The 24580-nt window shown below is 40.2% G+C and overlaps 1 protein-coding gene across 2 annotated transcripts; it reads left to right on the top strand.

Annotated features, from left to right (window-relative positions):
* Nucleotides 1-919: 919 nt before the first annotated feature.
* On the top strand, nt 920-23829 carry pitpnb (phosphatidylinositol transfer protein, beta). 2 transcript variants are annotated; one of them, XM_026173044.1, is made up of 12 exons: nt 923-970; nt 6535-6565; nt 7514-7659; nt 12813-12904; nt 13554-13561; nt 14249-14323; nt 14718-14801; nt 18534-18611; nt 18709-18813; nt 19206-19328; nt 19535-19621; nt 21165-21228. In XM_026173044.1, exons 1-11 carry the CDS (start codon nt 951-953, stop codon nt 19580-19582), a joined length of 810 nt encoding a protein of 269 aa, XP_026028829.1. In that variant the 5' UTR covers nt 923-950; the 3' UTR covers nt 19583-19621; nt 21165-21228. The 2 variants fall into 2 exon arrangements, with proteins under 2 accessions (XP_026028830.1, XP_026028829.1); XM_026173045.1 differs by lacking the exon at nt 19535-19621 and having other exon boundaries at nt 920-970; nt 21165-23829.
* The last annotated feature ends 751 nt before the right edge of the window (nt 23830-24580 follow it).

Raw genomic sequence — 24580 nt, 5'->3', positions numbered from 1 at the left:
CTTTGGAACCAGCACTAAACATGATGTCTTCCTTACCATCGGTACCTTTTCCTGGAGCAGATTCAGACTAAAGAGATACTGCAGAATGGCTGACTGCTAAACAGCACAGGACTTAAAGGACCCTGAGACTGGTGCGATCAGGGCTTACACCTTTTCCTTGATCCCCTTTTTCGATTAGTACCTACTGGGATCCAATCGGCATGGTTCGCTATGGTTTTCAGGGTTTTCCATTAGTTCATAGGTACCAGGTACTTTTTTAGTACCTGCTAGCCTGGCGTTCCAAGCGATCCGCCCTGTTTCAAACAACGCCCTGTTCCTCTAGTCTGACGATAAGCCATAGAGCAGGCAGCATGTATATTCTTGCATCGATGTTCACCCAATCAATTACTTATTTTTAAAAACTTGCTATATCACACTGTTAGAAGTAAAAGTCTTGAATTTATAGAAAAGTATGAGTATTAAAATATAGGTACATATTAAAATATATTATGGAAATTCCAAGTGAAATCGGTCCAAGTGCTGTGCAAGCCAAGCCAGTTAGTATTTTTCTAGATCTGGACCAAAAGCTACCAAACCTAATTGTGATATAAACCTACCAAAATTAAGTTTTAAAGTTTAGATCACGGAAAACAAATTGTCCACTAAGTACCCTGAGAGCAAACAGTGGTTTGTTAATTACTATACTTGTTTCTGCTGTTAGTTTTTTATTCCAAAAACATGGCAAATAGTGAGTTGTATTTATGTATATTTCGCCATAATAAATATCACTGAACATATCATAGTAGTATATGACAAATACATTAACATAGTGTTCAATGGAATACAGAGGTACAGTATTACATGAACAATGGTGTGGATGTTTCAGCCAATCAGATTTTTCCCGGAGGGCGGAACTGACTTGTTGATCGGGTGTCGATTACCACTGCGCAGCCGCAGCCCGTGTGACGAAGATGGTGCTCATCAAGGAATAGTGAGTGTGAAAATGTTTTTAAAAAATGTTTTTTTTAGTGCGTTTAGTGGGGTATTCAGATCGGTCCCACATTTGATTATTGAGAAGTACGCATGTGTGTTTCATTTAGCGTTGTCGTTCGCTGTATTTTACGCTCCTGTAGTCTGTAAAAAGCCAGCTTCTGAGCAGGTTGGATCAGGACGTGGATAACGGGACCCACCGGTCTTTTTAAGGCGTTGCTAGTACAAGCTACAGTTAGCTTCTGAGTTGTAGATGCAGAGGGGATAATTAGCTTCTTAATGAAAACGAGTTACATAAAAAGGCTGCACCGCTCACACATAAGCCTTTTGCACATTCAGCGAGTTAGTACTACTTTGACGGTTTGCTGTATTGCCAACGTGACTGCAGCTAGCCATGTAGCAGCGTGTTATATCTCTGAAATGCCGTTACGTTAAGCTTTGGTCCCGTGAGTGAGAGATTAAGGGTCCTTCGGTCGGATTTACCATTTATGCTAGCTGGCTAAGTTAGCTGTAGCGGCTAGCATGGCAATTCTCTGACAACCGAGTTTATTTAAAAGTCCACAATCAGCTGCTAGTACAACTCATTGTTAAAGCAGAAGAGAGCTTATTGTTAGGAAATAGTTATGCAGGGTTTATTGTCTGTACTCCCCCGTACCATACGTCAGCTATAGCCTACAAGCTAGCATGGGGTTATGGAAGGACTAACTACTTTGCTGTTAGTTTGTTGCGCTAGTGGTATAAAGTTAACCCTCTAAAACTGGGCAGCTAACACGAACACTATATTAATGATGCGTAATTGTTAAAACAGTTACTCTTAATATTTCTGCCCATCAATCGGGTGGATTGAAACTATGCAGTGGACGTTTTCATTCTTTCTTATTAAATCTAGCATTCACTGCGTGGCTAACCTGTGTAGCCTACATATAACGGGAGGCTACCTGTTGTTAGGGGATAGCACAGAATGGTTTCGATTCCATACAGTACTTCAGTATCAGAGCCAGGACTATTAATATCTATAAAAATTGTTGGTTAAAAGCAACTAACGTAGTCTCACGGAGGGAGAAACAAATATACTGGTTACTGAAATTAATCTTTCATTAATGGCTTATATCTCAATATATTAAAAAAATTCCTAAACATAAGCTTGTGTTGTTACTGGTTAATCACGTATTATAAAATTCTGAACTGATTGTAGTATGTATCTTCTTTTCTTTTTGTTGCTGGATAATGCAATTTTAAATAATTTAAGATTTTTAGTTTAAAACAAAACAAAACAACCTTACAGCTTTAATGTCTTTCAGCCTTTCATGACACTGAACATTTAGCCCATGCAAAATTGGTGTGATGCAAAAAATAACTGTAAGCCACTGCCACTGGTAAATGTGTGGTACTTTTGATGTTAGACTTGATAGAATTGAGTCACAGATGACTAATATTAATGCTGTAAGGCTGACCTTACATTTTGATATGTTACACTGGGCTGGTTTAGCCCACTGCCACGTGTGTGATTGTATACGTTGAACATGAGCATTAATTATGATGTTTTTATGTCAGGCATAATTACTTTCTTAGTACAACCGATTTTCGGTACTAAATAATACTATTTATAAAGCAGCTTTGGTGCAGTTATTTCAATTGACTTTGTGAAAAATGTGCAATGTTGGATTTAACGGCACATGTAGCAGTTCTTCCTTTGCTCAAGAATCTGGTTAGGCCCTCTATTCGTTAGCAGAGCAAGGACTACCTTCTGCAGCTACATTGCCAGACAGTTGCACTGGAGAAGCAGCTGAAATATATAGATGATCAGCAAATACAATTTGCTGAAATTTCAAAGCGATAGTTAAGGGATGTGCATGTGCATATGAATACAGAGCTTTCAGACTGTGGGAAAAAATGGTAGAATGAATTTCCACTTAGGATGAAAAGATGCCTGTTGTATCACTGTAGGACCACTGTAGAAATTGATTTTTTTTAGTCATATTATTACATTTAAGAATCCTGACATTTTAAGGGATTCTACATGAATATTTAACTGACTATTACTAATTCATTCTATAACTAATCAATTCATTTACTCATTATTTTAGCTATAAATTTACACTGTTATTTGTTGTAGCAAGAGAAACAAATAAAGCTGCTTATAATTCAAACTTTAATAAAGGTTGTGTCTGAGCACCAGAGTACTTGTACTGCATTTGTCTGTGATGTCTGAAATTCAAGTATGTCTTCACAAGCCAGTTTGGCCTTTGGCCTTTTTAACCCAAGAAGGTCATTTTCAGTGTAGACCACAGGTGTTGAACTCCAGACCTCGAGGGCCGGTGTCCTGCAGGTTTTAGATGTGTCCTTGATCCAACACAGCTGATTTAAATTGCTAAATTACCTCCTCAACATGTTTTGAAGTTCTCCTGAGGCCTGGTAATGAACTAATCATTTGATTCAGGTGTGTTGACCCAGGGTGCTATCTAAAACCTCGAGGCCTGAAGTTCGACACCGCTGGTGTAGACCTTTTCGCTGCCATTATTTTTTACACATAGTGAGTATTAGTCAATGTAAATACAGTTTGGGGTTATGATTGTTCTTTGACACTAAATGCTGAAGATTTAAATATATGTTGTAATGTATTGATTATTGATGTACTGACAAAAACTAGGTGAAAATGAGCAAATAAGTCACCTTTAATGATTGCCAGTGACACAACTTTTTGTACCTTTGAAAATTGCATGCATTATGCAAATTATGTAGATATTCTGAAGTATAATATTGTGTAGCACACAGTAGTGTTTATATACAGTAGACATTGAGTACACAAGAGAACACACACTTGATTAATCAGTAGATGTTTAGGTAAAGGGTGGGGTGCTAACTCTGCCAGTCTAGGAGTATTTTTTATTAATGAGGACATGAAGATCTAAGCAAGAAAGAATTCGTTACTGTCTGTTTGGTGGTTTTCTTCATTTTGTAATTAAGCTGCAATATGCATATAATATTTCAGGTCTAGTAGCTCTTATTTTAATACGTTTAAGGTTAACACTAGAACTACTACTACTAAATTGTCTTGAAACATTAGGTTTGTCAAATCTAGTTTTTAAAAGGTAACTATTTAAGTTTCAATTTTAGTGGGGATTACAGCTTAATAGATACACAATATCTGATGGTAATTTGGGGGGTTTAATGATTTCTTACAACTCTTCTTTAGCTAAGATGAAATGATTGTACAGAATGTATCTTTTATTGGCTTTAAAAAACAGGAACTGGTTGCAGAAGTTTGAAATTATTTTGGATTTTTACTAATGCATTCAATATTTTATTAAATGTCCCTTAGCCAACTGCACCTTGAAAGATGTTTTTGGTAGGCGTTAACAAGCATCTAGCATGAAATTGGCTGAATATTTGATCACAAGTTTTGATTTATTGAACCACTTGGGAAAGTGGTTACACATCTGAATAATTTATACTCATGTACAGTTGACCCAAACACGACAGGAAGGTTAAACTGATGTGCAGTTGTTTAGAAATGGCTCATTAAGATTCTGGAATGGACTGTCCAAGCTCCAACCTCATGCCTAACTTGTGAACTATGCCTAAAAGCTGGATGAAACAAACTAATTTAAATGAAACCATTTCTGAGAGTGGCCAGATATCCAGCCAGAAACTTGTTGATGGCTACCAAAAGCATTTGGCCAAGGTCCAATTTGCTAAGGGACATTTAACCGAGTATTGGTGTGGGTGTATGTATGCACTTGAGCCTGTATGTATTCTTTGATCCTGGGTGGGTTAGAGAAAATGCAAAAATAAATTCAAACTTGTGGAACCAATTCTTGTTTCTTTTTTTAGTACAAGTTTCTAGGCAACCTGGCATGCTGCCATTGTTGTTTGATATTAATTTCTATGGGGTTAAATGTCATTTTCATTGGTTCTAGGTCCCACATACCCCAAAATTAATCATATGACCCCCAGTCCCCCCAAAAAACAACAACAATATAAAAAGTCATTAAATATGAGATGTTTTTTTTTAATGCCTACTACAACAGATTTCATCAAGTGACAGCCTGTAACTTGAAGCCAACTTGAGTCATTAGATGTGACAATAAAAGTGATTTGATTTGATTTGATTTGAGAAATAGTTTGTGTTTTATCCTGATCATTGTCTCTCTGTGCTGCACTTTTAACCCACATCTATTGTCATCAACCTGCTGGGCAGGCGGTCAATACAGACACCCAAGTTTATGAATGCAATAACTCGAGAACAAAGTGGCATAGGAGTTTTAAATTGATACTATAGGTGTATCTAGGGCTGTTCGATATAACGATATATATCGGATGACGATATAAAAACGTCTATCGTTTGTTTCATGGTGTCGCAAAATAAACTATTTACGGCAATATTTTTTTCATCGTTTTGATGGTCACTCTAGTGGCTATATTAATTTCTTAAAGTTCTCTCTTTCTCTTATATTTAATATTACCACACTACGGACGGACAAGCACCTGTTTTTATGCGTTGTGGTTAGCAACAACGACGGTAACACCATCGCGTGTCCGCTTGTTTATGTTCCACATAAACCTTTCACAATAAAGCTCAAGATCCTGTTGAGACTTTTCAAAATAAACTGAATCACGGGAAAGAGCAGATTATTTACGGATGAGAAGTAAAAAAAAAAAGACGCCATGTGCTAAAAAATAAACCTTAGAGTCAAACGTTAGAACAAGCTTTTCCCCGAAGCATGCTGTGTAATAAATACTCACAAAGAAAACGGCGGCCGTTACAACTTATGTCTAAAAATGTATAGTTTCATGCATCTGTTAAAACACTCGACTCCAGCTACATGACGCGCAGCTGGAAACACTTCCCGCAAGTCGAGCTGCCCGAGAGTCACAGAATTTACAGAAAATGTTACATTTTTGTGATTTATATCGTTATCGGGACGATAGAATTCTTATATCGAGATATGAGATTTTGGTCATATAGCACAGCCCTAGGTGTATCTACTAAAAATATTGTACAAGTTAAAATCTCAGTGACCTCGACCTTAAGGTCACTGAGAGTTCTCTGTCACGTTTTCTGAAAATCTTGTATATGTGAACGTAGGATTTTGAAATTCGGACCATAGCTGCATCTGCTAGGTGCATCTGTTTCCCCTCACCTCGGAGGTTCTGGCAGCAGATGACCTGTTTCTTCGAAACAACGTTCCTCCTTCACACTGTTATCAAGTGCTTGCTCATAATTTTATCAGGAAACTATTGCTACTTAGTAATTGGAGTTCAGCTACAGCCATATACTATACTCAGTTACTCACTGACGTGTTAACATTCAGACTGGTAAACATTTATAGCAAAAAAATGTTTTTAAAGAAGCAAAATTTTAGGAATGTTGAACCATTTCATAAAAGTTTCTAGGCAGTGGCATCTGTCTCCTTACAACCATCCAAAAGAGTGTTTAATCCTTAACATTTGATCAGCTTGGTTCTATTTTAAAAATGGAATTTTATTCATATTTTATTCATATCTTTTATGTCTTTAACCTATTTGTTTCTCTCTTCTTTTCCTGTCATATCCTCCTTACAGCCGTGTAGTGTTGCCAGTCTCTGTGGAAGAGGTGAGTATTATTGCCTACATGTTCTCTTAAAATATATATGGGCATATTATTTAAATTCACTGTGCTATTGTTATATTTTGATAAAATAGAGGGAGTATTGTGTTTGTCTTACACAGAAAATGTTCATCCACGCTGGCTTTAGTCTGAACCTCATATTAAGACAAAAAGCCTTTGTTAGAGACTACTGATGTTATTGGGACAGGCTGTGTGTTGCAGAGATCAGAGTTACACTGGGGTGTAGACTCAACCTTTTGAACTGCATTCTGGCTGTTGACTTAACAGCAATGATGCTTTTATGCTCTTTTTTTTTTTGTGTGTGTGTAATCTCAAAACTAGACTTCTGTTTAGTCTTTAATAACTTTCACTTCTAATGGAGGTTATTATTGGGATTCTACAAGAAATAATTGTTTTGTTGTGTTGTTTTTTTCTCAACACAGTGAAGGATTTTCTATATGAGTCTGTTTGGGTCTTTTTTATTAGTTTGTTACTGCTCGTATTGTGAAGCACATTGTGTCAAATAACCATTAATATCAGGATGGTGGACTTCATTAGGCATACAAGTCCAAATAAAGGGACAAAGTTTTTTTGTTTTTGTTTTTTAAAGATAAAATGTACAAATATAAAGATGTTATTGATGGGCTTGTAAAAATGTGTTTAAAACCTTTAAGTGAACAACTAAGTAACTGAAATGCTGTTTAAAATGTGGCTAGACTCTTGTAAACGAACGTGCAGCCCAACATTGCTTTTTTAATGTACATTAATACAGACAATTACTTCCTATGTTGGTTCTAGTTGCTGTTAGTGATACTCCATCTTTGCACTTATGTGCCTTCACAGGCTTCAAGGGCCCGCAAAGCCTTTCGCAATCCTTCCAGTTAATCTAAGGATTTTTCACTGTAGTCAAAGCTGATTTCCACTCTGTCTTCTTTGTGTTCCCATTTCTTGCAGTATCAAGTAGGGCAACTGTACTCTGTGGCTGAGGCCAGCAAAAATGAGACAGGAGGAGGAGAAGGCATTGAAGTGCTGAAGAATGAACCCTATGAGAAGGATGGAGAGAAGGGACAGTACACACATAAAATATATCATCTAAAAAGGCAAGGCTTTGAAATTAATTTTCTTTCGTAGAGGAATGAAGGGGAAATTATAGGGTCCTCTATAAGAGACAATTAGTCTGACCTAATTACTTAAACACTCAATAAGGATGATTTGTTTGATTGACAGGCTCTGTATATGCAAAGTTCTTGTCTGTTCCTGGTTTCATCAACTCCATTGAGCTATAAGATGCAGGCATGATCTTGGGAAAATAGGCAGCATTTGGACGCAATACGACCATGTGGCCATCAGGAGAGAACTGTGTGCAGGAGGGATGCACAGACAGTGCATGAAGGTCACCCACTCGCTTGGCCGAATCCAAAGCGAGAAGTAATGCAGTCTTATATGAAAGAAATTTCACATCCACAGACTCAATGGGTTCAAACGTGGGGCTTCAAAGGGCCTCCAGCACCAAAGACAAGTCCCAAGCAGGGACACTGGACTTAAGCACGGGTCTCAGCCAGCGAACTCCTTTCAGAAAATGTATGGCAAGCGGATGTACACCTGGTGTCACCCCGTCAAAGCCAATATGACAAGTAAATATAGCTGCTAAATAAACCTTAATTGTCGAAAATGAAAGGCCCTTATCCAGCAGCTCCTGCAGAAATATCAAAACATCCACAATAGAGCACTGAAATGGGAGAGTATGGCGGACCTGGCACCATTGCTCGAAGGCTCGCCATTTGTAAGCATACAAGCCTCTAGTAGATGAGGCGCTAGTGTTCTGAATTGTCGCTATCACACTAGGCGGCAAACCCTTGGCAATCAAGTTTAACCTCTCAGCAGGTAAGCACGAAGACGCCACAGATCCTGGCGCAGATGAACCACTTCTCCTCCCGCCTGAGAGAGGAGGTCCCTGCAGAGAGGAAGCTGCCAAGGACTCGCTGCTAGCAGGCTGATTATCTCTGCATACCACGACCTTGTGGTCCACCAAGGGGCCACTACAACAGAGAGAGAGACTGCTGATGCACTCTCTCTAGAACTGGAGATATCATTTCCACTGGGGGAAATGCATACAGGAGCACGTGTGGCTATTGGTGCGCTAGTGTGTCCATGCCCAAGGGTGCATCATGGTCCATTATGGAGAAGAACAGGGGCCAGGGAGTATTTACCCTGGAGGCAAAAAGATCTACTTGAGCCTTACCAAATAGATCCCAAATCTGAGCCACTATTAAAGGGTGTAACCTCCATTCTCTCACCAGAGGACACCACCCCCCCCCCCCCCCCCCCCCCCCCCCGTGAGAAGGTCCGGCCCAAGGTTCCGGTGGCCCGGAACATGGGTGGCTCTTAGAGACAGAAAATGAACACTGCACCATAACAGCAGAGAGCGAGATAGCGTCAACAGGGGAAGAGAGCGTGTACCCCCCTGCCTGTTTATGTAGGATACCACTGTTGAATTGTCCATCCTGACTAAGACATGCTGGCCCTCCAGGACTGGACGAAAATGTTTGAGAGCTAAGAACACTGCTAACAGCTCTAAGTGGTTGATGTGCAGCTCGCACTGGGCTGTCGACCAGATCCCTCTCACTGATGCAACCCTCGTACAGCGCTCCCCACCCTCTTAGGGAAGCATCTGTGGATACCACCTTGCGAAACAACACCCTCCCAATCCGAGAGCCCTGATGCAGCAGCCCGGGCTCCCTCCAAGGACAGAGCGCTAGCATGCAAGACGCAGTTAGGAGGAGACATGATGCACACAGGCGGTGAGAGAGAGTCCAGCGTTGAAACGCTCTCATCTTTAACAGTCCAAGTGGCACTACGGCGATCATAGATGCCATCATGCCCAACAAATGTAATATCTGGAAACGGAGTCTGCGTCCAAGCTGAAACTGAGCGAGGCAGCGATGAAACGCGGCCAGTTTGTGCTCCGACAAATATGCGTGGCTGGAAAGCAAGCATATTTCCAAACCAAGGAAAGAAATCTGCTGACTTGGGATAAGCGAGCTCTTTTGAAAGTTCACAGAGAACCCCAGTGTCTGAATGTGTGACAGAACCAGCGACAGCTGTGTCTCTGCCTGCTCTCTGGAGCAAGCTACGAGAGCCCAGTCGTCTAGGTAGGCTAAGATGCGGATGCCTGTCTCTTTGAGGGGCACTAGCACTGCCTCGGCACATTTCGCAAAGGTGCGAGGAACGAGTGACAGCCCGAACGACAGCACCAGGTATTTGTAGGGCTACGCCCTTGAATGCAAACCCCAGAAACTGCCTGTGTTTCGGGTGTATAGCTACATGAAAATAAGCATCTGTTAGATCGATTCTTGCAAACCAATTTCCTGGGCCAACTGCACTCAAGAGCTGTCTGAGTGTTAGCATCTTGAACTTGTACGTTCGTAGATACGTGTTCAAGACTCGCAGGTTGAGGATGGGCCAAAGCCCTCCCCCTTTTTTCGGAACAACAAAATAACGGCTGTACCAACCTTTGTCTGTCTCTAAAGTAGGGACCACTCGTCTTGCTCTTTTCTGCAATACAACTTTATTTCCTCTAAGTATCATGGCCGCTTCGGTGCCGACAGTCGTGTTTACAACTCTCCGGAAAAGAGGCGGCTTGACCCTGAACTACAACCGGTAACCCATGGCAACGGTTCGCAGCACTCACTGAGAGGGGCGCAAGCCCACCACTGAGGCAAGTGAGCAGCCAGCTGGCTGACCTGGCTCGTTCTGCCTGCAGGCTGAGCATTTGTGATTGTTTGAGAATAAACAACACTCTTTATTGATTGTAATATGGGAACATGTACATTCATCCATTTTGTTGGAGGCACCTTTCCTGGGGCACAACAATGAAAAACAGGTGGAACACTTGATGTGGTCACCTGAACATTTACAACTTGAGGCATTTTGTGTGCAGGGCGTTGTGCTTGGGAGACAGTGTTAGGAAAGTGCAGCGCCTTCTGGGGCTGACAACCTGAACAGAACTTAAGTGGCACCTCTTGGGCGGCAACAGAGGGGTAAGAGCAGCGTCTTCCTGCCCCTAGACCCCTCGAAACCACAACTAGGAGGGCTGAGGCTTCTTCCTCCTGGGCGTCAGGTCCTGCCGGGGGTCCGAGGGTGGGCCTTTGTTCTAGGCCAACTGGCGTGGAGCTCGGGCTGGAGGATGTGCCCCCGCTGGCGGCACACCCACTACAGCAGTGGGCGCCGGTCTCTTGCCAGTGGGCAGAGGAGCGGTGGGCCTGTGAGAGCTAGCTGCGGGCTTGGACTTCGCCTAATGATGATGTTGCGCAGAGCTTCTGTCTGCTTCAGTCGAGTCTAGCCTGAATGGCTTCAAGTGAATGTCCGAATAACCTAGCCGCAGACACTGGTGCGTCCAGATATACAGCTCTGTCCCTATCCGGGACGTCAGAGAGGGTCAGCCACAGGTGCCTCTGCGCCACTACTGTCGATGCCATCCGTCTGCCCAGGGAAAGCACTGCACAGTGCAGAGGGTGTAATCCATGGCAACTCTGACCTTGTTAAGAAGAGGTGCCAGCGGTGCTGTCACCAGGAACCAGGCACATCACCTGGTACGTCTGGAGCATGGTGATGGCTCCATAAGGGGTGGGTTAGCTAAGCCAGTCTCCTTGGTGCCGTCGCCCTCCATGCACTGTCCATAGCCGGGCACAGTGGGACAAACCTCTGTCTACCTGTCATCACACGCAGGTAGACAGAGGTTTGTCCCATGATGCCGTTAGCTGGCAGACAAAGTATGGGAACATGGGAAGGCGGGTTTTGGTCGTTGCGGGCTCCGGAGGGAGGAAAAAGCCTGCCAATTGAACGGCTTCTGAGCTGTCGGAGGAGAGGGCCAGTCCAATTGCAGCTTTTCAGAAGCACGGCGAAACAGGGGAAAAAAAGAGAAGTGTCATCGTTCCCGACCGGCGCAGCAGCGGCGGCATATTGGGACAACAGTGAACACTCCTGCTCATCCTCTGACAAACCATCGATGTCCAGGCCGATGTCCAGCACGTCATCGTCTTCCTGCATGGTTCCAGCTCATCATCAGCTAACCCATCACCGTATTCCATGTGGTCAGCCCAGCTAATTGCGGGGACATCGACCGGATAATCCTCGTCTTCGGACTCTGATGAAGCCAGGGCTCCAGACTCGAAAAGGAAAAGGTCATGCCGTGCGACAGCCGTCCCTCCCAGCACATTTTCCACAAACGTCACCTGTCTTTCCGGGGTCGAGCGTCGACAAAACCCACAGGCTTTGGGCTCCATCAACGGTCTCCTAGCGTTGACGATCGCCAGGCAGACAGGGCAGGCATCGTGCTGGTCACTTTTGTGCAAAGAGAAACCACACCCCTGAGGACAGGGGTGAACAGAAGATTTCTGCTTTGCTCGCTTCGGTTAGGAGTCTATTCCAAACCGCAAAGCCAAACGCTGTACAGGAAAAACTCGAAATTAGCGCTCTGCGGGCAGCCTACACACCAACTGCGCACTGGAGGCTAACACCAACAGGGGCAGTTAAGCTAAGTTCAAGTCGGCAGACAACGGCGCTAACTAGCAGCAGCTAGCTAGACCAACTCAGCAGAGGTGTTCTCAGCGAGGTGAAGAGCGTAAGAACTGAGGGATGACTGTGATGAAAGCGGCTATATGTGCAGGCGGGGCCGTGCGTGTGTCATCACACGTCATCTGCCTTAAAGGTGTGAATAAAAGTTTCTTCAGCCAGGACACGCGAGGGTGTGATATCCAATACTTATGTGTTGTACCAAGTGAATCGACTGAAAGGGAACGTGAGAGCTGGTCAAAAAGTTACAATTTTTTATCACTTTAATAGTCTAAGACTAGATGTATATGTGTTAATTACTTTCGCGCTGCAAGTGATGCATTTAGGGGACTGGTTTTTTTTCCCTTAGTTTAAATGAAAAGTCTAGTCCCTCAACTGAAAATAGATAAAATGTGCATAAAGTTTCAGGCTTTATGTCAGATGTTTAAACTTATTTTGTCCACCGTATGTATATTGTATGGTCTTTGTGATTATGTGATTACGGGAAATGGGTTTGGGTAAGAGCTCTAGACATGTACAGCATGAGAATTGATTAAATATTTCAGATAATAGCCATTTACAAACAGAGTTATTATTAGTTTTAAAGAGCGCAGTCGGCTCCCTGTTACAATGTTTTATGGCCTTTGAAAGACACAAGTTGGAAAGTATAAGTATTGTCTAATTTTCTCTTTCATAACAGTAAAGTCCCGGGTTACGTGAAGATGATTGCACCAGAAGGAGCATTAGTTTTTCACGAAAAGGCTTGGAATGCCTACCCATACTGTCGCACTAGTAAGTACACGCAGAAGTGTGCTTGTGTTATTTGAATTGCATTAATGATAAAATTATGGCAAGTAATTTGTCAGTGAGGAAATATGCAATTGATTCACTAGTAGATGCTAGTGACCAGTTACCCACAGCCCTTCCTGTCTCATGTTTCCCTACCAGCTGGCTTGCCAGCCAGGCTGCAATTGTGGAAGTCCTCTGTATGATTCAGATGTTTTCCCCAGTATTTCACCATCCTGGACTGCAGCTGACAACAGTAGACCTTTTGATTCAGAGATCCACTGCAAGTGGGAGAATCACTCTAACCAGAACTTGCAGCAGGTGGAAGGCTGATTCATGCACTGCTATGACCAACTCATCGAGGCTGAGGAAGAAGGACTACCAGCTGCAGTCCGAGACAGGGAAATTTGAGAGATCCATAGAACAAGAGCCTCGTATTCCTCTATTATTTACTACAAAATACTTGGCAAATAAATTGTTTGCACAGAAGAAACTTAGACTTGTTATTATTTAATAGTTTTGATAGTGCACTTAGCCACTACAGAAATAGGCATTTTATAAATGCATTTCAAATAATACTAAAAATGTACAGTTTTTTGTTAATTATTTGATACTGATGCTCTTTTTTTTTTCTCTTTTCCTTTTTACTCTGCAGTTGTGACGGTGAGTTACTCATTACCTCTTTTTGGAGGTTTTTTTGTTGTTGTTAAAGGCCTAGTCCCACCAGAAAATCCACCCATTAGCCATTCCATGTCCTCTAGGACAGGAGGGGTCTAACACCAAGTTAGATGATCACAGCTCATTTTTATGCCAGGAAACTTCCACAAAGTTGAGTTTGATGTGACATCTTCCACTACCTGCTTCAAATCCTTTAACATAAAACTTAATCTACAATTTTCATTGACATATTTGTTTAATTTTTATAAGGCCAGTTTGCATTTGCATAAAGTAAACAGATATTACTTTATGTATGCAACAAATGCTCATCAGCATATGCCACAAATATTTGATCCACTCTCTGTTCCTTGATATTTGCTTCTCTGTCCTTTTGATGTTTGAAGTTCAGAGCCCACTATTGCTTTACATTACTGGCAAGTTAACTAGCGTTACTAATATTAAAAATAGACCAGAGCTGAGTGGTATAGCATCACCAGTGTTGCTTTAGTCTGATTGGTTAATTGGATTTAGCTGCAGGTTTTACGTCTCACAACCTTCCATTCATAGTGTTGTTGGTACCAGCCAAGATCAGCTGTAACTGTCAGTGTAGGGGACCTGCCTGACTTCTGAGTGACAGCTTGTCATTGCTTCACTTCAACAAATAAAGAATGTTATTTGTCTCCTACTTTTCAGAATGAGTACATGAAGGATGACTTCATGATTAAGATCGAGACCTGGCACAAACCTGACATGGGAACAGTAGAAAATGTAAGTGAAAAGGAATGCTGGGGGTATCCCAGAAGTGCATTGAAATTCTGTCAAATGAGAGGGGGAAGGAAAATCTATATAATATTGAGAAATGCTGGATAGTGCGGGTTGAAGTAAATGTTTAGACACCTGAGAAATGTCCATGATTTTTATGTCCCTATGTTGAGATACAGGCTCCTATTTAAAAGCCACAAAACACAGGCTGGCCAGCCTTATGTTGATAAATCTTTCTGTCATACACTTGCATGATAGAAGGGTCCAAGTTAGAGTTTACACGGCAGTTTTGAATTTGCATGTGATTTGATTTGGACTCAACAAATTTGAATGAAAAACAAATGCCTCTTTTTCTCCCTGTTTTGCACTGAAATGTTTCCACTTTGTTTTCTTTATGCAGGTCCATGAACTGGATGAGCAGACGTGGAGGACTGTCGAAGTCGTACCCATAGATATTGCAAACAAAGAAGAAGTGGCCCCAGGGGTGAGTCTTGATTATGGATGATGTTTAATGAAGATCTCCTATAAGCCACACATTAAGAAGTTAAAAAAAAAGTTTAATAGACCTGAATACGGGACAATATTTTTGCTGGAACACATTTCTTAAAAAAAAAAGTGAGGGCTTTATGGGGTTTTTTTGTTTTGTTTTGTTTTTTTAACTAGAAAATTATGTATTTACAGTTGCTTATGCAGGTAAAGCAGCTGTGCCTCAGGAGTTTGAGTGGGTCAGAAGGTTAGGGGCTTGATACCTGGCTACTCTAGTCTGCATGTCAAAGTATCTTTGGGCAAAATGCTGAATTCAGAGTTTGCCTGTATGTATCCATTTTAGTGCGACTGTTTGTACATGTTAGAAGAGTGCTTGACTAAAGAATAAAAATCACTTATATGGATGTGTGTGTGATTGGGTGAATGAGACTTGTAAAAAGCTCTTTGAGTGTTCTTACAAGTCTTTGAGTATAAAAGCAGTACCAGTCCATATCTAATTTACAAAGCTTTGAATTAATTTGTTTTCAGCCTTAAGGCTGTTTTTTTTTCCACATTATTGTCCATGTGCTCTCCACCTCCACAGAAAGTAGGACTGTGGGAATTTAACCTACACAGGGGCTATGAGATGCTTTCGTGTATGGACCTTCGAGAGAAGGCAACAGAGTGATAGACTCTGCATAGTTTGAATGCTGATTGCTTTCAAAGGATATCTGAAAGGGACCCATCACAGGAGAGTAGGTCCATTAGGTGTCCATCAATACTCAGTTTCACTTCACTACAAAAATAAGTTCTTTAGCCTGTCTATGTCTACAACAAAATCAAATGTAAGGATCACCAAGAGCACAAACAGGACTATATTACCTGAGGGCTGTACTATGAAGATAGATTAGTTGGTTTGCCAGGTACCAAACTTTTTAGTGTCACAAAGGTGGTTCTCTTTTTACCTGGCTGGATCACCATGATAACATTAATTTGATTATCACATGCTCTGTGTTGTGATGATCAGCTCACCAGATAAATGACTTTGTGCAGGATTTCCTTACTTACAGGTAGGGCAAGGCAATATGACCAAAAAAGTTTATCACGAGATATATATTTGAAAATTTGCGATAACGATATAACTTGACGATATAATTGATGCAAGACAAAATACTTTACAACTCCACAAAAAGAGGTGGTTTGGAACATGAAACTGCAGTAAAAAACAGTCAGATAAGTCTAACTTTACTCACACAATTTAGTTATACACACACAATACGATAATATTATGTTGAAGTACAGTTCGTATCACTCCGCGAGGCTCCTCACTATGGTAGCCGTAATGCTCCGACAATCCATCAAGCGGTGCAGCGTCACAGCTTACCAAAGTCGCACTAAAACATTTTTTAAACAGATTTTTGAGCGCCGGACAAAAACCAAAGTTGCACCATTTTTACAAACCAATTCTGTTTCATCTGTTTCATTCAACGATTTGCTTTTGCCCTTCTCATTCTCCGTCGCCATCATGCTTTTTCCTCCATGTGTGTATGAAAACAAAGGCTCTGCGCATACGTGTTTTATCCATATTCTATCGCGATATTTCATTTTCTTATCATTGCCTAACATTATACCGGTATTACCATGAACAGTATAATATGGCCCAGCCCTACTTACAGGATTGTTGCATTTTGCCATTATATTTTCATAAACTTGAATAATAACAATAGTAATAACATTTGAGAAAGTGCTTTACAGTTTGAACACCTGGAGGCAACCACTGTTGTGAATTGGCACTTTATAAATAACTTGAATTTTATTGAATAAAATCACACATTAAAGACAAGTTTATATGTCCAAAAGTGCAAAAACACAGTCAAGCTATGGTTTTATATTCATTCCTGCATACATACTAACCTCTGTCATTAGCACTGAAAACAACTGAAAGAATAAGTACCAAAATATCTTGTTTTCGCTCTGTCATCTGTTATCTGATAACATTTGGAGTAACTGATTTGGAGTAAATTGTGCTCGCTTGATTCATTTTGTGCAGGAGAAGAGTCAAATTATGTTCAAAGCTACACAGAGCTTTGTACACAGCAAAATCTCCAGTGTTAAATTAACACTAGAGAGTGTCTATATGGGTCCACACCTCTGAGTGTTAAATACAACACTGTTGAGTGTTAAATTAACACTTTTGACAGTGTTATATGTTTAAAAGTAACCTAGTCAGTTTTGCAGATTAACAATGGCTAACACTGAGCAGTGCTGATTTTCTAACACTGGAAAATAACTCAAAATGTTAGAAATATTCCAGTGTTAGAAAACCAGCACTGCTCAGTGTTAGCCATTGTTAATCTGCAAAACTGACTAGGTTACTTTTAACACTGTCAGCGTGGCCTCACAAAATTATCATGACCACAACGACCGTGGATGGACATTGCTGCTCAATCACAGCTGCCTGATCAATGTTTTTCATTAGCAATTTAGCAAAGTTGATGGTGGCGGTGTGCATGTCTGTGTGCGTGAAAGACAGAGGGAGAAAAAGGGAGAGCGAGCGACAGATTTTCTGTTATAACCTCCATGTTATGGACGCACAGTGTCTGTCTAACCCCTGCGAGTCAATCGTGCAGTTTGAGTAGAAGCTGAATAACGCGACTGAAAAAATCGCAGTGTATGTCCAGCTTAAAATGTTCCTGTTAAAATTCCTAATTCTGCTATCACAGTATCCCAGCAGATGGTTTTATTATTTTCTCCCTGCATAATCTATTCATTTGTCTTTTGTGTGACTATGATCTATGTCTTTTGCTTCTGTCAATTTAACATTTTGTCACCGTCTGACTTGAAAGGAATGCCCTTATAGTTTGTGTTATTAAATAAACTATAAATCTGTCTTTTGGAGCAGCTCAGTAATCCATTGGGCCATCAGTTAGAACATAAATCATTGTACTTCTGGTTGAAAATTTTAAAGGTGGTATTAAGGCATTGTCATTGAGGTGGGTCTCGATTGTCCCAGTGTTTCTTATACTGACTCCTGTAAAGTAATGACTTAAGTGGATCAGTGTGGAGGTCAAGGCTTAATCTAAATGTCCATCTGCTCCAGCTATTCGCCACACTTTCCCAACAAAGCTAATGGATTAAAACAGCACAGTAAACCTTGAGCTCAGGATTTAGGGCATGTAACAGAGATACGTTCTTGCTCTTCTTCAGTGTTACAGGCCATCCTGAACTCTGCTGAAAGGGTAGGCTGGATTCAGTGTGACTGAGACAGCAAGATTTAGGGCATGTAACAGAGAGAGAGAGATTGTTGCTCTTTGTCAGTGTTGATATATTGGCAGGGTGATATAGCGGCCTATATTGGCAGTTTAACTGATATATTTGTGTCTGGATTTATGACCAAGAAATGAAAATTAAAAATGTAAAAAAGAGACAGGAACAGCACCCTTTAATACTCAGTGTTGATATTCCATAGTTTATCCACTAGATGGGACTCTGCATCTTCTTTGTTGACCACACATTTGGGACACCACAAACAGAACAACCAGCTAGCAACGTTTGGTAGAGGGTAAAGAAGTAATTTCAGGGATATCAGATTTTTAATCGCCAAATATCACATTGGTCCGAAAAATCGTTGGGCTCTAGTCTGTGTAGTATCTGCAGTCTTCAAAGAATCGTGCCTTCTCTGTGCTCCTGCAGCAGACAAGTTGATGTTCTGCAACATTTAAAGATTTCTTTTCCTTTGACTCTCCTGCAGGACTATAAGCCAGAAGAAGACCCTGCGCTTTTTCACTCAGCCAAAACAGACAGAGGACCTTTAGGCCCTGAATGGAAGGTACCAGACATGGACACAGAATCTTGCTCATTTTTGTCCTTTGTTTCTTAATCCTAATCCTGTCTTTATTTATGCTTTTCCTGTGTGCTCTTTGCAGAGTGAGCTGAAGGCAGATTGTCCTTACATGTGTGCATACAAACTGGTCACTGTCAAGTTCAAATGGTGGGGTCTGCAGACCAAAGTGGAAAACTTCATCCACAGGGTAACATATGCTCTCCTCTCTCATCAGATAAAGGAGAAGTCTTATATAGTCTTTAAGTATTTTAAGGTCACTGAGGTACACTACTTTCTTTTTCTTTCTTTCTTTCTTTTTAAAAAAAAAACATTTAACTTTTTTAGTGTTTTTATTATCATGATAAGCTTTTCAATTTATGTCCTGTTTTTGCATGCTACAGTTGAGTGTGGCTTGTGTTTTACACAAGTGTGATGAATGTGACATAAAGACATGAAGGAAACAAATCTTTCTTGCTGTTGGTCACTAAAGCACTTCTGTATTTTGGAAAATCTGTCTTTATTTCAGCTGCTGTACAACCTTTATGGTATTCTTTTTTTTTCTTTTTTTTTTCCATTTAAATGTCTGTCTGTTTTCCACAGCAAGAAAAGCGTATTTTCACCAACTTCCACCGCCAGTTGTTCTGTTGGATTGACAAATGGGTGGGTTTGACCATGGAGGACATCAGGCGGATGGAAGAGGAGACTCAAAAAGAGCTTGAGGAGGTAATTAACTCAAACAGAATCCAATCTGAAATAACTGTCCTTGTCTCGGGGTAGTTTAAAGTTGAAATTACATACAGTTGTCTCCATATTTAGAAATGTTTGGAAATCTGTGGTAATGGTTTGAAATATTTGACCGGGCTGTTGGAGAAGACACAACATGATTCGTGTTCGCGATTTAACCCTTTTGCTCCTGAATTTCACATTAGATGCGTCAGAAAGGAGATGTTCGAGGCACCTGTGCCACAGATGAGTAGAACCCCGTTGCTGTAGGTCTGACACTAGAGGCAGGCTGAGTAAGTTTCATCATGAGTGATGGTTACACTGCATGGATCAGTCTCCACTCCATGGCTTCAGGCTGTTGTCGTCCTGCTGTTTTTAACCTATATCTGGAACCAACCAGTGTTCTCTTGTCTCTTACACTTTATATCCCAGTGTCATTTTTTTCATTCTGACCTTCCTCTCCTTTTATCCCTTTATCTCCTTTATTTCCTATTTTTATTTTTATTTCTTTAAATGTGTGGATTTCAGTTCTTAATTATTTTTTTGTATTCATGACAATCAAAACTAGAATGAGCGTTAAGGCTGTCGATGAGGATTCTTAATTATATTCAGCAGCACTACCAGGGGCAGTAGGTACCTCTGAGGGACATATCCACCTACCTGGTAAAGCCAGCTATATCAGGTAGATGGATATGTCCCTCGCAGAGAAAGAGCATGTTGTAATTATGGAATATAAGTAGGCTGCTGTCAGCTGAAAAAAGGCAAAACATATTAATAATGTTTGAGGGTTTTTCTTCTATTCAGTAATTTTATGTTTTATGACACTTAATAACAGCAGCCTAATTACATATATTAGCTAGCTTAATGGTTGTAGTTTTTCTTCAAAATAAAACTCTCAAATACTTAGACCCAATGGGAGTGTAATTAGGTCTGAAATAATTTAACAGCAACCGCGTGGTAATGATGGCAGAGTGTTCACAAGCCAACTCCACAAAGACAGATTTACAGTCCTCTCTTAGGCAGTTTTTCAGATTGAATTGAATTTAATCTTTTTTAATCAAATATTCATATTTTAAACACTTTAATCTAATTATTTGGCATATTTTGTAATGTGTTAGTGGGTGGGATGTATTTTTAACACATATTTCTGTTGAAATTGACACACCTACTATACAAGTAGTTATGTCTCTGAATGTAATGCAATATAATTTGAACCTCTGTGAATGGGGGTAACGAAAGGTAATAAGTGAAAGTTATAAGTAAAAGAGGGTTTGCAACAAATTCATGTAAGACAGAGATTCTTCTCAATATCTATGACCAATACATTTTAAACATTGTACGTAAAAACCTTCAATGATAAGATAAGGAATAGGATTGTGATCATTTTCATTTTCCCCCTCCTGCCTGCTACTGTTTGTCATTTTCGCTCACATTTTAAGATTTTCTTTCAGCTCCCACACCTTCACGTCAGGCACTTTCATTTTTCCTCCTCATGTTTTGTGTTTGTGATGCTTATTGTTGTTGTTTTTCTTTGATTTTTGGAAGTCGGCTGCATGCACATTGCTCTTTACTAACAGACTTAAAACATCAACAGTTTGGCAAAGAGAATTCTTTTGTGTTTGGCTTAGCCATATGTCAGTTTTCTGCCTCTCATTTAGGTCTAGTTTGTGTACATTGAACTAAAATATGTGAACTAAAGTGGGGCAAAATGTTTATTTTTAATGTTATCTGTGTTTAAAAAAAAAAAAAGTTGTTTAAAAAAAAGTTTAAGCATCACTTGACTTTTTCCACACATTCAACACACAAGCTGACTACTGCCTTTTCTTTTTCATTCAGCTGCGTAAAACAGGTCAGATTCGAGGCACCAGTGCTGCTCATGAGCAGTGAGGCAAATCAACCAAACCCTGTCACGATGATGTCATCAGAGACATGTCCACCACGCTGAGGAAATGGCCCTGATTGTCGCCTCTTCGCTTCCTGTCTCACATGATTCATTGGGGGGTTTGAAATGATTGGTTAACAGTACTGTACAGATCCTACCCCCAGTCACAAGCCTCCTGTTCACTCAGAGAAGAAAAAAAAAAAAAAAAAATCAAAAAAAGAACAAAACAAAAAAAAAAGGTTTTGCATTCATATAAAAAGAAAAAAAAACTTTGCACAGATCGTAAATTGCCTGATATGTAATTGTTAGTTGATTATTCCAATGGGCTTTGTTTTTATCCAGGTGTGTAAATGGTGACTCACAAAGTCAAGCCTTTTAAATTCATTAGAATGTTTTTAGCTACACGTTCCCACACAAATTTCTATGAGATGATTGAAGCAGGTATCAGACAATTGAATTCACCACGTTCTCCTTGTATTATAACTGTCTGTCTCTACTTTAAACCTCGTCTCTCCCCTCAGTATTGTCGATATACTTGTCCTGGTAAAAGGTTTTTCTCGGTTCTCTGCCCTTGTTCCACTGGCCCACTATGTCTGGCCTTTTTTTTTCTTCTTTATTTTGAATTCTCAGGCAGATCCATGCCTATTTTTTTATGGTTTAAAAGCAAAGATGATGCTCATGCATGATGGGTAATTTATTTTTGCCCACCCCTTTCTTCGACACAAGTGCATGTGGACAACAGCAACTCCTCACTTTTAAACTGTCGCTGCATGTCTACAGCCACTGCAGTGCGTGTTGTGTGTGTTGTTTAGAGGGCAAGTCAGTACCCTCCACGAGAGTATGTACTTTACACCTCTGTGTTGGCGTACGCATCTGTGTGCTTGTTTGTGTTTTTAACTGCCTTCACTCTTAAAACTGTCAGTCTGGGGACTGAGATGGTTAACATTCAGCATAAGATCAAGGCTTCTGAGTGCTCTCACACCACCAGCAGCCTCTTGAACTTTGCCTCATGCTGTCGCTGCATGGCCTTTCTCCTTGGCTAGGGCTTTAACTGGAGGACCGTCAAACCTCCCCAAAAGCTTCTTCTTGTTTTTTTTTAAATTTTCTGTTTTAGATTTAAATGAGGATGAGAGTCTGTGCACTGCTGCGTGCATGAATCAAGGTAGTTTTTTTTTTTTTTTTAATATCTTTCTCAAACTACTGTTTCCACTCTACTGACAGAACAAATGGGTCCAGGCAGATCTGCCATGTTTGTTACAGATGTGGATTAGCTTAGTTTTTTTGTTTGTCCACCCACACACACAATTACTTTTTTTTTTTTCTAAAGCTTTTCACCTAAGTTAACTAACTACAAGAAGGTAGTATAGTATGAGGTCGCACTGCAAATTTGACTCTTGCAGTGAGCTAGTCAGAGCCTCATCTAGAAAATGTGTTGATCACTTCCCTCTGTCACAAACTTTTTTTTCTGGCTGCATGGACTTGAGGTTAGAGCAGTGTATCACAGCACGGGCTGAGTTTTTTTTATATATATATTGAAGTTAACACAGATCAGGTCAGGCTCAATGTAAAATATTTAGGATGTTTTTTATGATGACGTAGTTTGGTTAAGGCTTTTGATCAGTTGTGTGTGTGTGTGTGTGTGTGTGTGTGTGTGTGTGTGTGTGTGTCAGAATTTGTAGGTTTTGATAGAACCTATCTCTGTGTGTTTCTGTTTAACAGGTAAAAGAGAGCCTTTAAGTGTACTTTATAAAAGGCCCGATTTTACAGATAAAGCGCTCATCAGCATTGTCAGGTTTATCATTTAATACTGTATTGCTACAAGTAACTCTAAGGAAGTTGGAATGTCAGTGGAGCACATAACAGCTTTGTGGATAGCATGCTGCTAAAGCAGAGCAAACTGTTCACGTCTTGAACTGTACCTCATCCATGCTTATGAATGTACAGCTACACAGATAAAGGGATAGATTTTACAGGATGTTAATAACTCCGGGAGCACTGACATGTTTCACACCTGTACAAACATGACATGGACCTGTTATATCACCAGTACGAGGACAAATAGGTTTAACAAAACAGCTAATTTGCATGCTCTTTTTTTTTTTTTCTTTAGGTTTTTTTTTCTCTCGGTTTGATCTCTTGATGCTTTTAAGAAACTCTTGAATTGCATCACACAAGAAGGAAGTGGCCTCTCCCAAAATCCAGCTCCATTCAGCTTGACCTCTGAATTATATGACGAGGAGTGAAAAGCCTGAGTTTGATGACGGGAGTCGCCTTTTGTAGCATTACCAGTGATGCCAGGTATGACTGTGAGGGGAGGGATAGAAGCTTAGGGAACAGACGGAGTCAAAAATACTGTTTTCTTTATTGTAATCATGAAAAAGCATCTGCAAAATCTACTGTTGTTTTTTTTCCCTCTGTTTTCTTTTTGTTTGTTTTGAAAGACAAAGATTCACAGTGTATTCAGTCTTTTCTTTTCTGATAAGGCAAAATTCAGGGGAATTAGTAGTGAATGTAATAAAAATTAGTTCTTTTTTCCTGCAGCGTCCAAGCTGTGACAGAAGGTCTAGACAATGGAACATAACAAAATATCTAATAAATTTAAAAAAAATAAGCAAATCAGTTCTGTTTATGAATCATTTGTGTGTTTATTTGTGGGGATGATATTCCCTTTTATTTTGCTTTTTTAAGCTTGCCATACAATAGATTTTGCATATCTAATCAATTCAGTTGGCCAATCAAGAACATAGACTTTAAGATAAGATGGAAATTGTTGACCTGAAAAGGGTAAGCCAGTCCAGAACATAAACACCTGAAATGGCCTACAGGGAGTAACTGATTAAAAAACTGTCCAGTAGAATAAAGTCTATCAGAAAACAGCCTTTCTGGTGTTGGATTGTATCACCAAACGTTTTTGATCAATTTATGATCTAAGTTGCTGGTTTAAAGTTTTACTGTTTATTTTGTAAATTCTGGTTCCCATTAGAGTCAAAAAGGATGATAAAGCAAGGTTTAGGGCAGGGCTAACTTGTCATTTACAAGTTTCTACCATATGGAATCCACCTCTCTCATCAAGTCAGGTTAAAAAAAGATGATTAGCATTGAAGTTTGGAAAACAGGCATTAACAATAAGGTGATGTCACAATTGCTATGGTGTATGATCAAGACATCTTATAAATGGTTAAATAAGATGTATTGCAAAGATTTCAGGGTTGTTTTTTTCATTTTGTTAGACTAAACTGGCAAGTTCACCAATTTAGAATTGTACAAAATGAAAAAGGCGTCTGAAACCTTTCTCCATTCAATGATGAATGCTTATATTAAACATGATCATAGTCTTAAATAATAGTTAGTGTTTGCTGCTGTGGGCCAA

The sequence above is a fragment of the Astatotilapia calliptera genome, chromosome 7 (genome assembly GCF_900246225.1).
Source record: "Astatotilapia calliptera chromosome 7, fAstCal1.2, whole genome shotgun sequence".
NCBI classification, from domain to species: Eukaryota; Metazoa; Chordata; class Actinopteri; order Cichliformes; family Cichlidae; genus Astatotilapia; species Astatotilapia calliptera.
This window is presented reverse-complemented; position numbering and strand designations above follow the sequence as displayed.

Excerpts from the sequence above, each read along its gene's own strand:
- pitpnb (XM_026173045.1), top strand. The coding sequence starts at position 951 with ATGGTGCTCATCAAGGAATA. Across the intron at positions 6,566-7,513 it reads TGCCAGTCTCTGTGGAAGAG|TATCAAGTAGGGCAACTGTA; the intron begins GTGAGTATTATT and ends CATTTCTTGCAG. Across the intron at positions 19,329-21,164 it reads CTCAAAAAGAGCTTGAGGAG|CTGCGTAAAACAGGTCAGAT; the intron begins GTAATTAACTCA and ends TTTTTCATTCAG.